This window comes from Corvus kubaryi, unplaced genomic scaffold (assembly GCF_017639235.1).
Source record: "Corvus kubaryi isolate FWS band 111438036 unplaced genomic scaffold, C.kubaryi_AGA036_p1.0 split1-131, whole genome shotgun sequence".
Classification (NCBI taxonomy): domain Eukaryota; kingdom Metazoa; phylum Chordata; class Aves; order Passeriformes; family Corvidae; genus Corvus; species Corvus kubaryi.
Window position 1 is genome coordinate 8762908 of NW_024582073.1, and position 23044 is coordinate 8785951.

The 23044-nt window shown below is 39.7% G+C and overlaps 1 protein-coding gene across 5 annotated transcripts in view; it reads left to right on the forward strand.

Moving 5' to 3' along the window:
• The first annotated feature begins 542 nt into the window (after positions 1-542).
• The window catches only part of PDS5A (PDS5 cohesin associated factor A), a 93243-nt gene continuing 70741 nt past the window's right edge, over positions 543-23044 (forward strand). For 4 of the 5 annotated variants that reach the window (XR_006020458.1, XR_006020457.1, XM_042052914.1 and 1 more), the window contains exons 1-2: positions 599-815; positions 1605-1775. Coding sequence is in view for 3 of the 5 variants with exons in the window: in XM_042052914.1 (XP_041908848.1) it covers positions 789-815; positions 1605-1775 (198 nt within the window). In the remaining 2 variants the exon portion in view is untranslated. Of the gene's footprint in view, positions 816-1604; positions 1776-23044 lie in introns of all 5 variants that reach the window. The other variant, XM_042052918.1, reaches the window with a different exon arrangement.

The following is a 23044-nucleotide window of genomic DNA, read 5'->3' on the forward strand; positions in this document are numbered from 1 at the left end:
TGGCTTCTCCTCATCTGTCTGAAGAAGGACTGTTCACTCTCGCCTACCACCGCACTCACCGTGCCACCCCACACACCGTTTCCCCACACTTTCTTCTCTATCACGCTGATCAGGCCCCATATGTCTGAGGGACCGGCCAGACGAGCCCGTGCAGCCATGAGCGGCCCCGGCTCTGCAAGGAAGCACTAACGTAACTCTCGCCTTCCCGCCCTGCAGCCGGGAACCCGCCGCTCGCTCGCTGACACTGGCGGCAGCCGGGCACGCCCGCTCGGCGCCCGCCGTGCCCCTGCCGCCCCGGAGGAGCCCGCCCGGCCCGGCCGCTCCGGAGCTTTTGGCGCCAAGCTGAGGCAGCGCTGCGCCGGTCGGGCCCGGCACTGCCCGCCCAGCGCGGGGCTCCGCGCGGTGCGAGACTTACTGGGCGGCCTCGCCCCTACTCCGGGGCGGGGGCTGGGGGCTCCTGGCGGGGCGTCACCGCGGGCCGCGGGCGGGCAGGGGAAGGGGAAGGGGCGGGGGCGGCGGCGCGGAGGCTCCTCCCGGGCTGCGCTTCCCTGGGCGGGCGGAGAGCGGCGCTGGGTCCCCGCGGCGCACGCTCCGCCCGAGCCTCCCCTTCTCCGGGCCGCCGCCGCCGCTGCCGCTGCTGCCGCCACCGAGCCGCTCCCCCTCCCCCAGCCAGCGCTCCCGAGCAGGAGCTGCCGCGCCGCGGAGCAGGAGGCGGTGGGAGCCCCCAGGGCAGCGGCCGGCGGGGTGGCGGCGGAGCGGCGAGCACCACCCGGCACGGAGGCTGCTCAATGCTGCACCTTCCGGAGCTGCATGAGGTAAAGGCGGCTCCGGGTCCCGCTTTTCCCCGTGCTCTCTCCCCGCTCCCCGCGGCCGCGGGGGTGTATGCGCGGAGCTGGGGCTGCGGGGGGCTCTTTGTGGGCCCGGCTGAGTGCGGGGCAGCGGGGCGGGAGGGGGGGGTGCGGGGCGAGGGCTGAGGGGACATGAAGTTGCGGGAACAAATGGAAAGTGGTGAGTGGCCGGGCCCCCTCCCCGGGGGGGCTCCTGGAGGCGCAGGAGGGCGGGCGGGGGGCTCTGAGAGGACGGGGTGGTCGCGGGGGGGTTTTGTTTGCTCTCGCCGCCGCCTCCCTCCCTTCCTCCCTCCCTCCCCCTCTCCTGTTGGCTTCTCTGCCTCCCGATAGTTTTGAGGCCTAACTGTTTAGGCCTCGTCTCCTGGCTCTGGGGCCGGTGTGCCGGCTCTGAACCACCCCCTGGGGCCGGGAACGTCGCCCCGGCCCACCCCCCAGGCCGTAAGGGGCCCTCGGCCGCGGGGTACCCCTCGATTGGGCCCCAAATTTCATTGTAAAACCGTCGGCTGCGAACTAACAGTGTTGGGCTGGAGCAGCCCCGCAATGAAAGGAGGCGCCGGAGGGGAGCGGAGGGGCCCGAGTCGCGGGGAGCGGCGGCGGGCCGGGCCTCGCTCCCGCCGGGATGCGGCGGGGACAGCGCTGGGGGGCGCGGCCAGCGGGGCGGTAGCCGGGGCCTTCAGCGAATTGAGGGTGAGGAATGGAAAAAGAGGGTTAGAAAGTCGTTTCCATTCTGCTGAACTTTTGTTTTCTGACCGATAGAGGCCGGTAGAGGACTGTGGAGAAGGAAAGTTTGTAACCAGCAGCGCCAGGATGGACTTCCCTGCTACCCAACCAAAACCTGCTGCCGACGGTAAAATCATCTACTATCCTCCTGGAGTGAAGGAGATTACGGACAAAATTACCAACGATGAAGTGGTTAAACGGTTAAAGGTGAGCAGTTCTGACCGCCACCCCCTTCCCTGCAACTTTTGCTTGTTAAGGTAAACATTTTATCACTGGAATGGAGAACTGCCAGAGTTTTGTTGTCCTTCCTGCCTGCAGACATTTAAGGGATTATGACTTCATTGCTTTTCCTTAAAAGAGGAGGACCCATTTTTGTAATTCATTACTGTTCTCTTGCGAGTTCTCTCAATGCCAGAGTTGATACATTAAGTGCTAATTTGTACATGAAACATATCCACAGTTTAGAGGAGAAGTCTGAAGTGGAATCACAAGTAATAATTACAGGATATGTTAGCAAAATTTTTTGGCAAGCTAGGTGGTTTTATGGGTTCCGGCATTTGAAGAAAGTATAGTTGAGCAGGGGAGACAAGTAGATCTGCATAAGGCTGTTCTTGATTGAAAAGATCACACTGTTGGCTAAATGCAAAGCTTAATTTCTGGAGTTTATGGATGGCCTTTTGAAATTGTTTCAAAACCTACCTCAGATTTTTCAATTTTGTGTAATACATATCTGTTTTTTCCTATTTAGTATAACTGACAAAATTGCTGAATTTTCATAAGCAAAAGGGGTTATTAGAAAAGTATCTTCTCTGCTTGTTTCACAGCATCCTGGGGGACTGTGAGTCTTGCCTCTCTTTTTTATTTTGTTAATCCCTTTTTCCACTGGAAAAAAACCCAAAATGCTACTGTGATTCATTAGTATTATTTCTTAAGTCCATGCTGAAAATAGAGAATTAAGCTGAGCATTGATCAAATATTGACATAGCTCGTTTGTTAACACCGTGGTCTTTGGACCAAAGGTTTTTGTAACCTGGGATTTGGTCCTGTGCCCCGGGTGGAGATGCAGTAATAATTTATAGCGATCAGAAATATCCTGTCATCTGATGATCTGTTTCCCATGACAGCAGTGACCCCACAAAGACTGAAAAATAGCAGTCGTGGTCTTGACTAGTCAGTTAGTACATTGAAAAGTTTTCTTGGCTATAAATGTGAAGAGAACGTAGGCTTTGTGCTTTGCTTTTTAAGCAGCAAGGCTCATAGTGGTTTTTCTGAAAATTAGCCTTTTTGTCCATTTACAGTTTTGAAAATTATTGAATGGACAAATCCAGCCTAGTATTTTCAAAACTGCAGTGGAGTATTTCCAGTTACAGGAGAAGATACTAGAGTTGTGATTGTTTAGACAGATACCTTGGATCGAAGTCTGTGGAGTGTAGAGGAATGCAGTTTTGAGGTGATCCTTGAAACAGGTGTTTTATTTTGTCCCAGCTGGTGGACTTGCAGTGGTGAACTGTGTCATTCCTATATAATAGAGATAATAGAACTTCAAAATCATGTATATGTGTTTTGCTGAATTAACGTGTGTGTGTATTAGACATAATCTTCAGGCTACGAGCAGACTTTTTTTTGTTGTTTTCTAATGAATTATTGTTACAGAATTCAGACAGCCGAAAGATTTGAGACTAACTTTAAATGGGAACAAATACTTTGCTACTGCACCCAGCATCACTGAAAAGACAGAGAAAGATTTTTCTTACTGTATTGGTACTGTTTAATCTGAGTTAGAGGAATTTTTTTTTGTCAGGTATTGGCTTTACTGAAGGATCAAGAGAATGGGAAGTATTGTACACTATAGAACTAAACCAACAAGTATATTTTTCTTCGTGCATTTGTATAACGTGTATGTTCTTTATGAAGTCCGTGCTTCCTTATATTGACTTAGTTTATAAAAGCAAATTCATTTTGAAATGTGGAATATTATGATGACGCTTTGCTTGGGATGGAAATACTTGAAAAAGTTTATTTCAATTTCTTAAAGTTTTCTTCAAAAGATAGCCTTCCAGAACTTTAAATATGACTTAATGATAAAAGCTAGCTTTAACAGAATGTATAAGCTCAGGCATGAATCAGTTCATGAAATTGTAGATTTTTTTGTCTTCTTGGCCAAGTGTCAGCCAAAAGTGCTCTTACAGAAGATAGTTCTTACAGAAAATGTTCAACTTAGAGTTTTGGCCATCAGGCTGTGGGCCAGTTCCTGCAAGTTTTTGCTCTTTTAGCTTGGTGAAGTCATGGTCAACTTAATTGGTTACAAATTTGGGTCCTTATTAGCAAGTTTTCTGATATTGCATCTATATTTTTGTGTCCAGACCTCTTCTCCTAATGAAAGCCTTTCTTATTATTGGAACTTGAGACGTTCTGGGCACCTGTCCCAGAGTGCCTGAGCAGCAGCTTTTATGCCAAGGACTTTGAAAAAGAATGTTTTTATATCCTTTCCCTCCTTCTGCTTGGGGTTGTGGGTAATAAAATATAGGCCAGATACTTTTAAAGTGTTTTGATATATCTGTATGATAACATCATTACTGTTCCGAAAATGAAAACATTGAGAATTTTAAAATTAACATGCATCTTTTGAGGGACGTAGAAAGGAAATGCCTCAGGATTGCATATGTATTGCAGATGAAGCACAAGTTCAGGTGCTTAATTGAGTCAAAGGTAGTTTCTGGTACGCTAGATTATATTGATGGTTTGGTGCTGTAGAGTGGCATGTGTTATATAGTTTCAGCTGTTGAGGAAGTGATTTTAACTGGTGTACTGTGGCTGGGGTCAAGTGTCTGTTCAATAGATCCAATTAAGTTTAAGCAAACTAGGCAGCTAGCATGTAGCGGAGTGTTGAGGTTTACTGTACTTTTGACTACAAAATATATAATTTTTTTAGGTCAGTCTTTCTCTTTACAGGGCAGTTTTTCACAATATAATGATTGGTTTCAGGGCTGCAAGTCAGCTGCTTGACACTTTGGGTAAGGCTTGTGGAAGAGGAATAGTAACTTTGACTTAAACAAGTGATAGAAGGGGAAAGCAAACAATTCTAAGGCACCCAAGAAGCCTTCCTTCTGTTCCAAGATCAAGCCAGAGACTAAATAAAACTTGAGAGCAATTGTGTTAGCAATATTATATTTTTTTCAATAAGATAGTTGAAGGTTTTGAAAGAAGTTTTAGAAACTTGGCATCTGCTTTGCTGCAAAGCTTCTTTATGGCTATTGAAATTTTTTCAAGATTGACTGTATTTTACTGCCTCGTTAAACTCCAGACTTGTATATTGCTGTCAGTAAACTATTAAATCTCAGATATAACTTTGATCACAAGAGAATATTTAAGTGTCATTTATATAAAACAGTCATTATGAGTAAGATTAATAGTAGTGTACTTAATTGTCAGATACGTTACAAATAGCCCCATCAATCCAAAATGCATAGAGACTGATTTTCTCAGTCACTGACATACACAGCCCTTGTAGGCAAAGCCAGAGCTCCCACCAAAATATGTGGGGCTCTCACGTGCTTGTCCCAGCTTCTGTTCTGTACTCTCTTTACAAGCATTTTGTTTTGCTGCGCACCAGAATGGAAGGGTTGACAGATCTGGGTTTAAACTTAGCAGGAAAAAAAACCAAACCAACCAACACCAGAACACCCACCCCTCCCCAACTATGTTAATTTTAACCTGAACCGTTTTCTTGTGTAATTTATCACAAGAACTCACAAACAATTGGGCAGGCACAGGGGAAAAACTAACTTCTTTTTGTGGCAATCTTTCCTTAGAATGTTGAAGAAACTTCAGAGTCAATTTGAATGTGAAAGTTAGCAAATGGTTTTTTTTGAGATAGAGATGGGGACATTTGCATTGTTTCTGGAAAGCTATCACGCCTGCTAGGGTTTTTAATGTTAAAGAAATAATGCATGATGGTGAGTTCAGATACAGCTTTATACTAAAAACTGTACAGTTTGGTAGTGTAAGACAGGTTTGTAGAAAAAAAGAAAACACTTAACAGTGCACATTTTCTTTTACCTGGAGATATCAGTGTAAGCAACACTAATTGATAAAATCTGTAAAAAGCACATTTAATCAGATGCTAAATATACAAAAGTAAAAGAAAAGTTTCTGAAACTTTTCAAAGGAAAGGAAGTGATAAATTAATTTCAGCATGGAGATTTTTAACACGGGTTTAAGGCAATGTTTAAATATGTTTCTGTGAAATTAAGTTTTATCGGTTAGCATTTAATGAGGGAGATAGAGTTCTTTATCATAGCTGGGTTAGGGTTCTGGTTTTTGTTTTGTGGGGGTTTGGGTTTTTTTGAAGAGTTATTGTCCTTTCGTTTTCCAATCAGTCCAATAGTCTTGTTCCTTTTCCCATGGTGACAGTTTGGCAAGGCATTTGCTGTGAAAGTTGCTTTTGATTTCAATGCCCACCACACCCTTTCATCCTCTCTCCAATTCTCCCCCTGCCATCCCCACGCCAAGGCCTAGCTTGTGATCATCTGGAGAGGTTAGCAATCCAGGTGTGCCTTGAAGTCTTCCCTATCTTGTCCCTTGGCATTTCTTAGTTATCTTATATGTATTTGTCCCAGAACGAAACAAACACTCTCCCTCTCCTTTTTTCCATTGTCTTTTTGCACATTCCTCTGGTTATTAGGTATTGGCCCCTTTGTAGTTTGGCCTGTTGTGTCTCTATCTTCATACCACTAGAAATAACCAATGCTGATAATTTGTCATTTCATGCACGGATGTCTTTTAGGCATCTGTTACACCATGTTAAAACTGAGAAAGGTTGCTTGTTGCTACTTAAATGTTTTTGAGTAGGCTGTAGTTATGTGAGAGGAAAAGAAAGTTACTCTTAACTAACCCTGATATTTCTGCATAAGTTAATGGCCGCTCTCTGAGGTCATGTAGTTAGATGGACCTTTGATCTGACCTGGCTTTTACCTATGCAGTTGATTTAAACAAGACTAAAAAATGCAAATTAAAATGTCATCTAGTAGAAGAAAATCTGTTGTGTCACCCACAAGAATTTGGTATGTTTGAGGAGAAAAGGTATATACATAATAAGTGGGTTGGATAGTATATTAACTAATAAGTGCTCTTTGCTGGCAAGATTTAGATGACATGGGTGACTTGCATGTATTTACATGCTTATATTTAAGAATTATAAGTAATTCTCTGGAGGTCATATAGCCAGGTTACAGAAATGATCCACAGTTAATTATTCTAACAATTTAAAAACCTGTCATTAATTGTACTTAACTGCAGATTGCAGTTGCAATGTTCTTGAGCTATTGGTGGCCACATAAGCCTAAAGCCACATTTTTAATTTGATTTTGCTCATAGTTTAATCTTTTTAATTAGTTTGAGTCTTGTAACAATCAAGTTTTTCATTAACTAGGACAGGCCACTAGTCGGAGAAGAAGAAATTGTGTTCTGATTTTTTTTTTGCCAATGGAATATTAACCAACTGCTTTGTAAATGTCCCAGTTTTGTCAGTCCTTAGAGGAACAAACCATCTAGCCTTACCAAATTTGCCCAGATGTTACTGAATTTCAAACTGATTGACGATGACACCCTTTGTTTTTGTATCTGATAATTTTCTTTTGTTACAAGTGCGTCAGTAATTAATGGCAATTTCACATGTACAGTATTATTCGAATGGTTTCCCAGCAACACTAAGATAAATGTATTTTGAAAGGGAAAAAAGCCCCCATTTGAAAGGGGGGAAAAACCCAAAAGGTTGCTGAATTAGAAGTGATAACTTCTGATGTCTGACCACTGAAATGGACAGACTAGTTCAGAAGTCTTTATGGCCTCATTTATTCTACTATAAACCTCAAAGAATTTTTAATCTTATTCTTTGCTAATACTTTTTTGTGAGGTGACTGCATTATGTTAATCACAGTTAAAAGATGGGGAGCTGATGAGCTACTGAAAGGAAAAAAACCAGACCCCAATACCAGAGAGACGAGTTGACTTCATGTGTCTGATTTGGTATTTCTGAATTGTGACTTCTGAAGTGAAGTGCATTCTGTTGCGCTTCATTTGTTCAAGTTTCTTTGATTTCAGTTACATTTCTGAGTACCCAGGGTTTCTGTAAATCGGGCCTCATCATCTCTCCTGAAAAACCCAGAAAATGACTAATGTTTTCTGTGAAAACTGTGTTACAGGCTGTTTAACGGGCATTGTATAGAAACTTTGTAATAGGTGTGAGGCTGGCATGCAAGTCTTCAGACTTTACTGTTTCAAAATACGGCATGGAATAGTCCTTTTCTTCACGTATTTTCCTTCAGTTATAGTATTACATCTTCAGTAAATAAGAAAGATGGTCTTTGAGCAAGATGCTTCTCTATCAAACAATCTTGATTAACTCCAGAACAAGTTTCGTGATGTGAACAGAACCAAGTAATGGCTTCAAGATTTTGATTGTGGTGTTTCCTTTTGTGAGTGTGTGTGTGTAATCACTTACCAACTACTGTATTAACATTAGTATTACAAAGACTGATTAGAAGTTTGAGAAATACAGGATTATTTACCTTGGAAAAGAGATGAGTAAGAGTTGTGCTAATACTAAATTACAGATTTCTGGGTTTGTCCCCCTCTTCTAAAATGGAAACAAACTGATGAAGGCTAAATATTATTTAGGGGCGTACTGGAAGCCTGTGGCAGACCAGAGCTCTACTGATGTTGTATTCAGTATAAGTGACGTGGTTTAGTCATATAAATCACTTCAGGTGGATATACAAGTCAGTCTGTATTTTTATGTGTATAATGTGGGAGTGTTTTTGTTAATTCAAATGTTTTAAATAAAGTTTGGATACAAAATCCTTGACAGTGCATTCTTTTAAGGAGTTCGTATGCCTAAGTTTGCAAAACAGCAGGAGCCTTAGCTGTGCTCAAAGACTCAAAAAGGAAGTGTTAATCTCTTACCAGCAATATGAAGTGAAAGAAAAACTGTCCTTGGGCTTGCAAACAGTAATATGGAGATGATTGATAGAAAGGGAAATCAAACATAAATGTGGTTACTTTTCTTCCTTGTCTACTTGAATCAATTCATGCTATTTTGTCTGCTTAATGTCAATGCGCATCTTCTGCTATGAAAAGGAAAAACAAAAGACAAAATAGCAAATCCTTGGTTCACAGTATATATTTTAGCCATTTTTGGAGTTAAAGAAACCAAACTTTTGTCTAGTCCCCAGTCTATGTTAAACATTCTTCATATCTGAGGGTTTTTTCCCAGGCTTCAATATCTTGTTAATCCCCACTGTCACCTAGAAATCTAAAACATGTGCTTATTGTGGTGTCACTCAAAGCAATGTGTGTTTGCTGGCTTTGCAGCTGCAGTAAGCTAATGAACTGTATTCCCACTGCTGTGCTGGCATGAGAATTTGGCTGTTTTAAAGATCTTTTAGGCATGATGAAATACTGCTAAGGATAAACAAAGATAAAACTGGCACAAGGTAGTTTCTGCTCAGGAGTGAAGATTGAAAACTTTCTGGTACCTGGATAGCATGGGGATATTCTAAACATACATTTTATTTATGTGAGACAGAAGATACATACTTACCTGATGGAGGGGTCAGAGCTTCAGTGTTGGGATGAGTTTTGCAGCCACAGTGGGGGAAAAATTCTTTCAAATTTACTGTGAAGGCTGATCAGCCTTTTTAATGTCTTACTCTCAAGTGAGTTCCTGTTTCTTTCTAGTTGTTCAGTTATATTACCTAATCTTAATGGTACTCTATTGTCTTCTGTGAGTACAGCCTGTCACGTTTAGCTGGAATACATTTTGGAAGTCATTAGCATTTTAGGCCTCATGTCTTTAGTTTCTAATGCTAGAAGTTATGACATCTATCTCCATGAGATTTATCAAAACTTTCCAAACTACTGAAACAGAGAAGAAGTTTTGGACTGGCAAAATACATTCATAAGCATTAAAGAGACATGTCTTTTCTATTTACCAGTAATTTTTGAACAGATACAGATATTGAAGATGAAAGAGAAGAAGAAAGAACAGTTTTTAAAAGGATTTTGGAGAAGTCAGATACTTCTGACTGATGGTGTGTGAGTTTTCCCGCACACCATTTTTTGGTGTCTACAGTACCTGAAAAATGCACATGCTTAAAAAAAAGTAGCCAGATTAGTTAGTACTTAGTAGTATTAGAATTTGCTTGTGGTCATTAAAGAATTGCCCTTTCCTCTGCAGTTGCTGTCTTTCTCTTTCTTGTGGCTCTCTATGGAAATAGCCTAATTGACCATGAGGAAATAGCTTAACATCTGCAGGTTTACAATATTTTAAAAATATGATGTAACTTACTGATCTTAAAACTGTTTTATCAGTGCATCTAATATGAAAGCCCATCGAAAGACCAGCTGTAAACTTGTGCTTACTATGAAAATCTTTTTACTGTTGTTCTAAGTACCCAAAAATCAATCTCTCAAAAACTGGAAGAAAATATTTGTGGGCCCAGTTTACTTTGTGTATGTAATAGAACTTTGCCTGGAAAAATGTTTTTATCTTGCTTTACTAATGAAATAAGTTTAATTTCTTTGTTACTGATCTTTCCTGAAGTTACATTAGTTCAGAACTTCCTGGCAGTTGGACAGAAGTTTCAGAGATGGAACACTTGTTTAGTTGGTGCTGAGCAGAATAGAGACATCTGAATTCTGTTTACACAAAGGAACATGGACATAGCACTTCAGACATTTCAAAAGGCAGCCTATGTGCTAGCTGGAATAAATGCAACTAATTATTTCATGGGTGTTTCAAATGTTTTAGGGGATCTGCTGCTCCCTCCCCAGCTTCCTGGACACAGCACCCAAAGGAGAGTGGGCAAGTAATGCAGGAGGATGAGGGATGCAGCAGCTCTCTGAGAGGAGAGCGATGGAGATGAGATCTGTTGGAAACCCACCAGTGGCAATTTTACTGCCTATGATAAAATCAATTTCACATAGCAGCAGTGCAGGAGATAAACAAGTAAAATAAAGCACAAAAACTTATTAATACTCTCTTAACCCACAAACTGGTAGTGTGTGGTTCATGGCATTCAAGAATATTACTAGTTTTTAAACTTAAAAGTGGTGGTTTTTAACAACTGAATATGATACCTGTATTCCGTGAACATCTTGATGAAAGTCGCTTATGCAATATGGTATTATTGAAAGGATAAAGCAATAATAAAAACAGCCAACCTAAAAACCCAGCAAAACCCAAGTCACTGAAAAGTAGCTTAAAATCTCAAAAGACAAACAGTAGGTTCTTTAGTTGATGTTTTCTATAGTGGTTTTTTTACATAATTAGCTTTTTCGAGTTTTTCTGGCTGCTTAGAATCAAGATTGTGGTACAAATGCTGAAGCAGAATGTGTGCAATGAAACTATAGTTGAACTTAGGAAGTGATTAATATAAAGAAATTTTGCAAAATGAGTGTTATGATGATGACAATAGTGATGTGGATGTGAAAAGGTATTTGTTATAAGTTGTTCCTTGAAAAAATAAGCTAATTGACTTCTGTTACAAATTCAATGTAGGGAAGATGTGGTTGGTTATTTCACCTTAAAATTTTTACTGTCTTTTAGTCCACAGGATAGTCAAAGTGTGGTAAATCCTGTTATTTTAATATAATTGTGTGTTTTAACTGTGCTTTTCTTCTGGTACCATTTGAAAATACATGCATGTACTTAATTATCCAAATGCAGTAATGGTTCTCTGTAATAAACTCATTACTGAAATTCAATCAAGCTATTCATAATTTAGTAGGGAATTACTTGAAAGTAGATTTTGTAGAATATAAAAATTGTTTTTTCATGTGATTTAAGAGTCTAAAACCTGGTATTCAGTCACTTAAATCTGACTGCAGTGCCTTTCAGTGGGCCTTACTCCTGTCAGTCATAAAGGAAATAATTTTTCTTTTAAAAACTTTGATTTCATGGAGTAGTGAAGAGGAATAATTCAGAAATTATGCTGCTTTGTTTTCACAATGGCACAATATATTGTGGAGTACATGAAGGGAAGTTTAATTCTTAAGGTGTTGAAGTAATAAGAATAAAGCAAGTAAACTCAATACTTTGTTATGATGGTAAAAACTATTCAGTGATCTGGGAGAGATAGAAAAAGTGGCCCTGCATGTATGGGTTTTGACAGGTGTTTCTTTCTCATCACTGACGTGTTGCAGAGTTAACATTCATTCACCTAGAAGACAAATGAAGAAATGCAAAGTAGCTTTGAAGCTTTTTTCCCTGAAAATACATGCTTACTTAAATGCCTAATTCAGTCATCCTTTGTAAATGTAGTTGGCATGTGCCATTATTCCAGAAAAATTCTAATCCTTCTCTTCTCAAAAGCTCCGACTTCTGCTATTGCCAGTAGAATGTCAGTGGCAAGAGGTACTATTTTTGCTCATGTGAAATCACTAAATGAAGGTCTAGGAGTTGCATTTGTGAGCTGTTAGTAACATTTTTTTCTTAGAAAATATATGTAGAATATGAAAATAGGCATATTTTTGTAGCCAAAGGGAAATTGGGAAATCTGGCAATAAGATTTCAGCTTTGTTCCACTTGAAACTAGTAGTCTAGACTGCTGTAAAATCATGAGAATTTTGCTTTAGGAAATGGAGGGTTCACCAAGTACAAAAGCTGTATCTTTGTAGAATATATACACATTAATAGAACTGGAAGTAGGTCAGTAGAAAACTTAATAAGCCGTTAAAAAAATCACTTTGAAATGGGAGGAAAAACCGAGTTTAATGTCTATGTATCTAAAGCTCAGCTGGGAAAGCGGGGGTGGTGTGTAATGTTTTCCAAAGTTACAGTCTTTCAGTACCAGCCTATGCTTCCCTTTAAAGGTTAAATCACCTTCAGTCAGGTTACAGTTTAAAAAGCTGCTATTTAATTTTGTTTCACTTTGACATTTTTAGATGCTGTTCTTAGTTTAGGTTCTTGTGCAAATTGGAGCATTCTGGTCTGAGTTGGATACGCTACATAGATTAAAGAATACTCATCTTAGAGTTGAAGCTCTGTATGTCACTCCATGTCTGATGCTAAAATTCGTTTCCGATACCTGTGTATGTCTGTGAGGATGGAGCTCTCCATTAGATTTTTATCTAGCAGTGAAGCTGGTTGAGAAATGCCTTGAGGGACTCTCTCTCACAGGCTCTGTCTCCTGAGAACTCATACTGTGGAGCTGTGCCCTAATTCACACTGTCTTGAGACTCCTCAGAGTTACAACAATTTCAGTCTGTGTGAGGGCTGTCATGCATTCATTTCTGTACAGTATCTGAATTGATGCCTCTCAACATTCCAGTTAAAAGCCTGGCATCATGCAACATCCCCAGAAAATTAATTTTAAAACTAGCCTCAAAATTTTAGAAATTAAGACAATATTAGTTGGTGTTTTTAGAAGATTTGTTGAGAGTTTTCCCATTATTTTTCATCATCTTTATCAATCTTCTGTTGAAAAACAAAGCTGTGGGCAAAAATAATTTCATCAGGAAGGTAAAAAGGTGAAGGAGTAAGTAATGACAGGTTGGTTCTGTAGAGTATTGCAAGTCAGTTTAGTAATCTGAGCTGACCTGCATAGTGGGTATTCTAACACAGTCAAAATCAATTTAGTTTATCTTAAAAATAAAATCTTAAAAAAAAAAATCATCTAGTTCTCTTTATAGTCTGCCAGAATTGTGTTCTGGAAGCTTGTCATCCTGGCATTGTTGTATCTGACTACTTTTGAGTACTTTTAGGTTGATGCTGCTACTGAAGAAACAGTTGCTCATTTTCACTGCTGCTGCCACTGCTGTTCAGGAAGAGTAATGGTTCAAAGTAATTTTCCTTATTTGCATCACCAGCACTCTTAAAGTCATAGAAATAAATCAAGTTTGTGAAGAGTAATACAAGAAAAAGTAAAGAATAGAGGCACATAGTGACTGTAGGGAAAGAGGGAAAACTAGTATAGTTGGAAAGGATGGAGTTGCTATACCAGTAGGTAGAGCATTGCCCTGAATCAGACCCTGGCATATGGAAGCACAAACACCAAAGCGAGCATTTTGAGCCAGTTAAATACTCTTGCTACTTGTGTGCCGTAGTTTTTCCCCTGCCAATCCAGATGTATCTGTGGCTTGCAGGATGCTGGATTGTGGAAGTCATCCTATTCAAAAGCACTTACCTTTTTCCAGGTAAGTTTTAATTTGGATCAGCGTGCACAGTCACCTATTACCCCCTCCTTGCTTTGGCAGAAGCTCTATGACAATATCAGGGTGAACTGTTGTTTGCAGTGACAGCTTAATTTGGAGCACTGTGTTCATAGGGTTTGACCTTACTAAATCAACTTTTAAGTCATTAAACTGCACCCTGAGATTGGGCTGAAGTACTCTCACTCTCTCCTGTCATTTTTACAGCCGTGTAATGAGCTGCAAGGAGCAGATATATCTGAAAAATAACCTGGGCAGAAAAAGGGAATTTTCAGTAGTGTCACTTATCAGCCACATATGTGCTGGCATAATAGAGGGACAGATCTGGCAGATTTGGGTTGACTCACACACCCATGAAACTGCGCCCTACGAAATTCTACAAATGCCCCTCCACCTGCTCTATTTTTGAGGCAGTATCTAAACAAAATGAAGTATGTCCCTTGTTTCAGGGAGCTGCAAATGTCAGTGCAGTGAGTGATGTACTGACGTTCCATGTCTGAAAAAAGAAGCTAAGAAACAGAGGAGAATGTTCTGTGGTTACAAACAGTTGAAATCAATGCTGCGTTTATACACAAATGTGTGGATTTTGCTGGTGCCAGTAATTTTGAACAAACATTCATGTTGGGGAATCCACGATGAATTTTCTAATGTTTAGCTGACTAACTGCAGTTATAAATACCATTCATCCTAATACATAATTGCTTTCAAAATAAATTGATTTTATATTTGAGTTCAGAATTGATGTAGTAATAAGTAGAGAGAAGAAGATAACACCTCTCCTTTCTCTAGGATTGTTTAGTTTTCTCTTTTTCTGCTTATTGTCTGTCCTATTTGTACAAAAGAAGGCATTTGAGGTTTCAGTGTTTTTCAGGCATATCTAAGCATGATGGCTCACAGTTCTGTACCAGTATTAGGGTTATGAGATGCAGTCTGATGTTAAGACTGATCTTTTCCTGTTCTGCAGTCCAAACTACTGAGTCTTGTGCTGTGACTTGAACTAGAGTAGGCGGTACAGGCCAGTGCTTACAAACAGATTTATCTTCATGCTGGCTCTCATTCTTACTGTTTTTTCCCCTTCCTAATGCCTCCTGTAGTTGATTATTCTTTAAACAAAGATGTGTGTTAACTTACAGGATATGTATCTGTCTGTAGGGGAGTAACTGTATACATACGTGCACATAGACAGAGATGAAGCTTTTATTTTCAGATAATCACAAATGCAAAAAAAAAAAATTGTACTATCCAGCAGATAGGCCCATAAATAGCTTTCTCCCCCAAGCATGAACTGATAAAATGCAAGTAGGAGACTCTTTTTTTGTGTGTGTCTCATTTCAAAGCCAGTTATTAACACTCCATGGGGCTTATAGCAGGAATAGACCCCAAGTTTACTCTTGCACATGAAGTGCTTCCAGAAGTATTCATAGAAAGTGAAAACCCTTCTTCTGTAGCTCATTTACGTAATATTTTTTACACTTTGGGACCTGAGAGTTGTGCAGAACATACTAAGGACTCCTCAATAGGCCAAAAATCCAGCTGATGTTGAAATATGTTTGAATATAATTTTGTTTGTTCTTCTTAGATAGTGTTTACAAGGAATTTGCACTTATTTAGAGGTTTGTATGCATTGAAATTCTGTAGTTGCCAAACTTCAACTAATCTTAGACCTGAATTTTGCCTGCTTTTCTAGTAGTAATTTGTTTGTATATGGAAACTTCTATGAAAATAGCAGTGTAGGAATGTGGCCAGAAACTTTTGGATGAAGTTATATAGATAATTTTGATTATACAAATCCTTACTTTGAAATAATTTGATTTCAGCTCTTATAATTTAGTTTGTGGCTTGTTGGGTTTAGTTGTTTCATTTTGTATTATTATTGAAGTAAGCCTTTACTGTTACTCTTCAATTCAGAAAACTTCAAAATAATGCTTAAGAAATGAATGTGTGGATATGCTTTGCATATATTCACGTCTGAGGAATATATTGGTATTCCTGGGGTTCAGTCTTTTTGTTTGTGTACAAATTCTGGAGACCTTAAGTGTCTCTTGATTCAAAAATCTGTAATTACCTTGCATGCCTTTGATAGTGTATGAAAAAAAAACTGCAAGTAACTGATACCATTCAGAGATTTGACCAACACAAAGAAATTCGGATACATTTATGGGAAGCTAGACGGAAGCTAATACCTATTTAACTATAAACTGACTTCGTGCTGTCTTAATCCTGACCAGAATGCCTGCAAAGCCATCATACTGAAAATGAGGGGGGAAGATGTTCTGGGTTTCCTGGGCTTCTCTAAGACTGCTGACTAGGAGATACTGCTTTCTCACCCAAGAGAAGTGATGAGCACATAGGATACAAAATGCTTAAATTGGAAGACTATATTCAGTGATGGAAAACTACTTTCCTACTGCTTGGGTTCTCAATACCTTATTCACACAAGAATCAGCCGTCTTTTGACCTCTAAGTCAGCTCCTAGGCAAATTCAAAATAAATACTGTAGACATGGTGTCAACAACATGCAGGTGGCCCCATGATTTTACCATTTTTAACCCTATATGTGAGCAGTCAGAGCTCTGGCAAAAGAAAGATGCTAAAGTTAAAGCAGAACAAGGGGATGGTTTCAGGCGGGCAACAGGAAGCATTTCCCTCTATCCGTCAGTTTTCTTTGCTGGATGTTTCCATTTGGTACTTCTTTTTGGTCCTTAGTACAGGCAGTACTTACCTTTAATGAAACTGCCAATAGTGGAATCTGGGAGTAACATCTTTTCGCCTCTCTCCTTGGTTAGGAATTTGAGCCCCATCTGGATTAAGGTTATTTGCTCTACTCTCAACATCTGGAACTGAGTTCTGTAATTAATCTCATGAATGTATCATGAGATTGGGACTGTTGAATAAAAATACTGAAGCATTTTCCTCAAGATCAGTTACTTGGTCAGCATTTGCTTGTCTCCTCATCCACTACTCTCCAATAAAATTCATAGTAAAATATTAGGTCTCAGCCATTTTCTTTAAGGTGCTAAGTGGCTTCAGTTTAATGTCTGAGTTTTAGGTGCTAAAGACTGTAGTTGACAGCTTTTGTTTCCTGACCATAAATCTTAGCCAACAGTATTTTTAGGATGTCCAGTGAACTCTTGCAGCTCTTGACGACTATTGCAAACCTCTACAATTTGCATTCTGAAGTTCATTCTGAAGTTTTCTTCCTGGCTATGAAGTGTGAAATGTGTTGATTTTGAATTTAAAAAAAACCAAAACAAGACCACCAGTTCAATCAGAATAAAATACTGCAGTGTTAGTTTTCTTTTTAGGATGGGAAGATGAGAAAGCAAACACAGCAAAGTACATTCCACAGGGGTTTTTTTGTGAATGGGTTCAGTATACCAGTACATGATCTACATGCTATAATCATGAGAGTGATTAAAAATATATATATTCAAAAACCTGCAGAAAAAAACAACTTACGAAACATGAACGAAAAGGTTTCATGGTTTCAAAAGCCATTAATGAGTAATGAGAGTAAGAGCAATGGAGCTTCATGTATTTAAAGTCTTGTATATGGAAACTTAAGACGTAATACTTTTGTATAGGATTCAGGACCTGAAGGCAATAACTATACAGTCTAGAATGGTTTTAGATAAGAAAAGTTAAATTTTGTGCCTATGTGTAATGCCTTATGTATGCTTAAGAAAGACCAAGTGATTTACTTTGACAGTCATCTAGTCAACTAGTTGTCATTCTCCTGCAGAGTTTGTATATGAAAGAGATTGTTCTGTCCTACAGGTAATATTTCCCCTCCTTTTTTAGTTTTCCCAATCATTGGGTTTTTTATGATACATTTAACCTGCAGCACATGCATGTGGGCTACTGTTCTGAGATCACCGCAGCTGAGCAAGTGAAGTGAAATCTCTGCAATTTTTGAGTCAGAGAAACAAAGATAATTTTTAAATAAGATGTTATTTTGGCTTCAGGCCTCTTCAGTCCAGTACTGTTGGTGAAGTGGATGCTTTCTTATGTGTTCTGGGCAATCATAATTTTTTGGGCTGAGGCTTGGTGCATTCTTCGTAAGCTTCTCAAATTTCTCTTTGATGCTGTGTCATGGATGCAGATATTTATGAAGTGACCAAATCCCATCCACTGGGTACCAAATTTATGTTTGTGCGTGGGGTACAGATTGACATTGTTTCAACTGTCTGATCTTAGAAAGGGAATCAGATGAATTTTCCAGCTATTTCAAGTGAAGGAAAAAGTTACTCATTGTTGCAGTGCATGCACTGTCTTGAGACACTGGTTCTGTTGTAGTGCTGGAATTTACTGAATGAGTTTAAATAACTCACTCAGAAACTGTAAACTCAGTGGATAACAAAACATTTCTAATGAAGGACTAAACTAGATGTTAAAGTAATTTAAGGGGTATAACCTTAAGAACCTCTTCAAGTCTCTTCTCCTGTGTGGTTTTGTACTTTTGGCATTGAAATTTCTCAAATTTTGTCATGGTGAGGATAAGTGATTTTTCTGGATGAACATGCCAAAGTGTTTTGCAAATACAGAGCGACTATGCCTCAAGTGCTTTCTTGAAGTATGCTGGACCTTCAGAAATTTTGTGTGACTTCTGTTTTTAGGCATTCTTTGAGGATATTGCTGGCAGCTATTTAAATTGTATTTGGTACTTGCAGGTTGCTGATTCCAGCAAAGTAGTTCAGTTAAATGTTATTTTCAGCTAAATTCAGCATTATCAATTCTGAGACTGGACTTGAATCATGTATTTAAATATATAAATTAAGCATTAAATACATAATGTGTATTTTTTAATAAAAAATGTTAAATATTTTCCAGACTAACTTTGAGAAGTTTGCCAGATGTGAGTTCTTCCTTGCGTAGTTATGTGAATTTTTTTTTTTAGAAGATTTATTCACAGATAATGAAAATGTTATACTAATTGGAGAGCATCCAAGTAAAGCAGAAATTAATGTAGAGGTTAAAATGAGTAAATACTGCACAACACAGGTGATATGAGTAGGTTCACCAAGAATAGTCTGGGGAAACTGTCTAATAATGGATACCTGATGTCTGCAGTGACAGTGGTTATGCTGTCACTATATATATAGTCTCTATCTGAAGTCTCTTTCTAGGAGAGCAAGGAAATGGTAGTGCTGTCTGATTCTGGGGACCTCAGTGAGCTTTACATATTTCATAAATGAAGTTTTAGTAGAAGACACTCCTTACTGGAACTTCTTAAAAAATGTCAGTCACTTTTTGAAAATATTCTTAAAAAAAAAAGTCTTGCATTAACACTTTAGATCTGATATACTGCCTGCTTCTTATCTTAACAAAATCAGTAGCTGTAAAACTGTGATTACATGCGAGGAATGTTGAGGGACAGGTACAGCAGTTACGGTCATATTCTAGCTACCTACAAGGAAGGAATTTGATGGAACTGATAGGCAAAATAGTTACAGAACTCTTATGATGGAAACAAGGAGTTACTTAAGTTCTCAAAATACTAGAGAAAAATTCCCGGACAAGACTTTATTAGCCTGACATTAAAATAACTGCAGCAAATCAGAGCAAAGCCACCACTGCTCTGGGATATGTGACATAAGATCCTCTAAAACAATATTGCTAGTCCAGAAAGGTATATTAGAGCTCTCTAGAAGCAGGAATTGTATTTTTTTTTCTTTAACTAGGTTAGAAAAAGTCATGGTTTTATAAACAGTAAATATTCTGGATTTGAGATAATTTTCAATCAGCTCAAGGTAGCTGTATTGCTTGAAAATACTATTAAAATGTTTTAAAAAGTTAGAAACAAGTGAAAACAAGTGAAACCCTGTTACTGGTGATTGGGTGTAAATGTCAAGACCCAGCAAATAAAAATAGGTATGATACAGAGACACAAATGGGAATACCTGAGTTTTTCTGTCTTTTTTTTGTTGTTGCTGCTCTCCTGTCCTTGCCCTTTCATTTTTACTTTTCATTGAACATACAAATGCACATTACTCCCATATTCAAAATGGAAAAGTCTACATAGTGTATCATAAAATGAACAGTAAAAACATTAAACCCAACATTTTAAGTACTGGCCTGTAAAGTCTTGGAAAATCCTTTCTGTAAATAATATATTCTATTTGAAATATTTCCATGCTTTTAATATTGGCAATTATGATGGTAATACGAATTTCTTGAAGACTTTTCTTATTGTTCTTTGCTACCTACATTAGAATCACATGCATAGATGTATTATATTGATTTTACAGGCTTATTTCTCAGAAACTGAATATCCTACACATAATCATTATGTCTTTAGCATCATCCTTTTGCTGAGCACTGTGGATTTGACTTTCCTGTCTTTATATCAGCAATATCAGTGCCTTTTATTTTTCGTTTAGTCCCCCACTCCATTTTAATGACAATTTTTAAAGGGAAAATTTCTTAAAAATATTATTAATTTCACATATATCGGAAGTCAGTCTATTACTTAGGGTTATTTGTCATTATGCACAGTAAAATAATTTAAGCTTGCTAAATAAATTCTACAAATACAATACTTTCCATACATTTATTAGAAATAATTTTCTTCCTCCTTATTAAAAAATTAAGACTTAAAGCCAGGAAACCACTCCAGGTAAGTTTCAGGTGCAATTTTTTTGCATCATTTTTTTCCTGTGCTTTAAGAATTTTCAGAAACTTTTTTTTTGATGGGACTAGTTAAAAATAAAATCAAACCACCAGACACACACAAAGTAAGAAAATTCTTGCATTTTGCATTCGGTCCATTTTGTAGTGCCTTAGTTTTGAGCTTGGTACCTGCCTAAAGACAAAGCTGGCAGAGGGGGGAGGAGTGGGTGTTGTGTTTCTGATACAGGTAATAGTGCTCAACAGGTAGCAAAATTATCTGGTAAAATAGTGCTTTGTTGGAGAAAGATAATTTGTCTGAACAGAAATTCTTTGTAGCAGTGCCTCTCACTTGGTAAGCGTGGTAGCTGGCACCTCACCAGCTGCTGGCAGAGAACATCCATGTCAGCCAGTTCCTTCTGAGGAGCTGTTTTGATGTGCTGGTTTGTTAGGGGTTTGTTTTTGTTGTTACTGGTTGGTAGTATAAGTTTTGATTGTGAAAGATCAAAGATTTTTACAGTTTTACAATTCAGATTTTTGTCCAGCCTTTTGCACTGAGAGTGGAGCTCTCAGCTTCTGCATTCTATATAATTATCGTTAATATGACAGTCTTGTACTATGACTCCAGTAGATGACAAGAGACAAAATTCTTCAGTGAAGTTTTGTCACTCTAGATATGGTTCATGCTAGGGTCTCACATGATTTGCCCCCTGATTTTCAATTCTAAGGCACAGTGGAATCTGGCTCTTAAACAAACCAGAAAATTCACATCATGGCTAAAGAGTTTTCTTGTTGACCCATGGTACCTTTGTTTTGATACTGCATATGATGGCATTATGTGCAGTTGCCAGTCATTCAGTTCCATGAAAGAAATTCTAATTTATTTCTTCTCTTACTGTCACAGATGAAAGGAATTTTAATTTTTTTCTTTTACTGTCACAGACTGTGCAATCATTTAAAGATCAAGGTACAAATATTTCACATAATTTTCTGCTTTAGGAGGTGTTCAGCTCACCACAGCTGACAAGATTGCTGAAATAGAAAAAACACTTTTCTTGGAAGAAACATTTTTTTATTAGTCTCATTTATTGATTGTGTTAAAACATATATTGGGTTTGCGTGGCCAAGCTTTCATGGAGGGAGTAGGGGGGCAGGGGTGGGCTAAAGGGGTAGCTTCTGTGAGAAGCTGCCAGAAACTTCCTCCGTGTCTGGCAGAGCCAATCCCTGGCAGCTCCAAAGATGGACGTGCTGCTGGCCAGGGCTGGGCCCGATAGAAATGGTGGTAACAACTCTGTCATAACAGATTTAGGAAGATTAAAAAAAAGGACTTACTTGCGCGGATGGAAGCCCGGAAAAGAGAGGGTTGAGGATATCTGAGAGGAACAACTGTGCAGAAACCCAGGTCAGTGGAGAAGGAGGAGGAGGAGGTGCTCCAGGCACCGGAGCTGAGATTCCCCTGCAGCCCATGGTGCAGACCATGGTGAAGCAGCTGTGCCCCTGCAGCCCATGGAGGACCACGGGGATGCTGAGATCCACCTGCAGCCCGTGGAAGAGTCCCACACTGGAGCAGGTGGATGCCTGAGGCAAGACTGTGACCCCCATGGGAGACTTGTCCTGGAGCAGGGTCCTGTCAGGGACCTGCAGACCCATGGAGAGAGGAGCCCATGCTGGGTCAGGTTTGCTGGTAGGACTTGGAACCCCTTGGGGGACCCACGCTAGAACAGCCTGTCCTAGAAGGACTGCACCCCGTGGAAGAGTGACCTGTGTTGCAGCAGCCTGTGGAGAACTGTTGCCTGTGAGATGGACTCCTGTTGGAGAAGTTCATGGAGAACTGTCTCTCATGGGAGAGACCCCACATTGGAGTGGGGGGACTCCTCCTCTGCTGAGCAGTGGGACTAGCAACATGTGACAAACTGACCATAATCCCCATTCCCTGTCTCTCTGCTGCTGGGGGAGGAGGTAGAGCTGGGAAGGAGGGAGGGATAGGAGGGAAGGCATTTTTAAGGTTTTATTTCTCATTATCCTGCTCTGATTTTGTTAGTAGGAAATTCAGTTAATACTTCTAGTTTGAGCCTGTTTAGCCTGTGGCAGTATTTGGTGACTGATCTCTCCCTGTCGGTGTCTCAACTTGTGAACCCTGTGCTATGTTTTCTCTCTCCTCTCCAGCTGTGGCGGGGAGTGATAGGCTTTGGTGGATGTCTGGCATTCAGCCAGGATGAACCTGCTGCAGAACACCAGCAGGAAAAAGCATGGTGTTCTTTATATATGCCCTGCTTCTGGATGACAGTCAGAAGACTGTGTGATGTACCAGGGGATGCACCTGCACCATAGTGTAGAAATAGATGTGGATATAGTATTTACAACATCAGTATTGTTAGCAGCATAGCTCTCTAGGTGTGTTTTAATGCGAAACCCTAACACATGATTGTGTTGTAGGAATTGATCTTAAATAATCACTTCAAAATGAGTCCTTACAGTCAATTCACAGTAGAAAAGCGAAGCCATTGTTTTGTCTAGCACCTCCTTCTCTTTGGCAGAGGAAATGAATTAACACACAGCACTGAGCTGGTTATGAAGAATCCTCTCTGTCACATCTGGAGGCTATTATCAAAGTATTTGCCAAACTTCATATGGAAACCCCTTCACCATGGGGAATACGG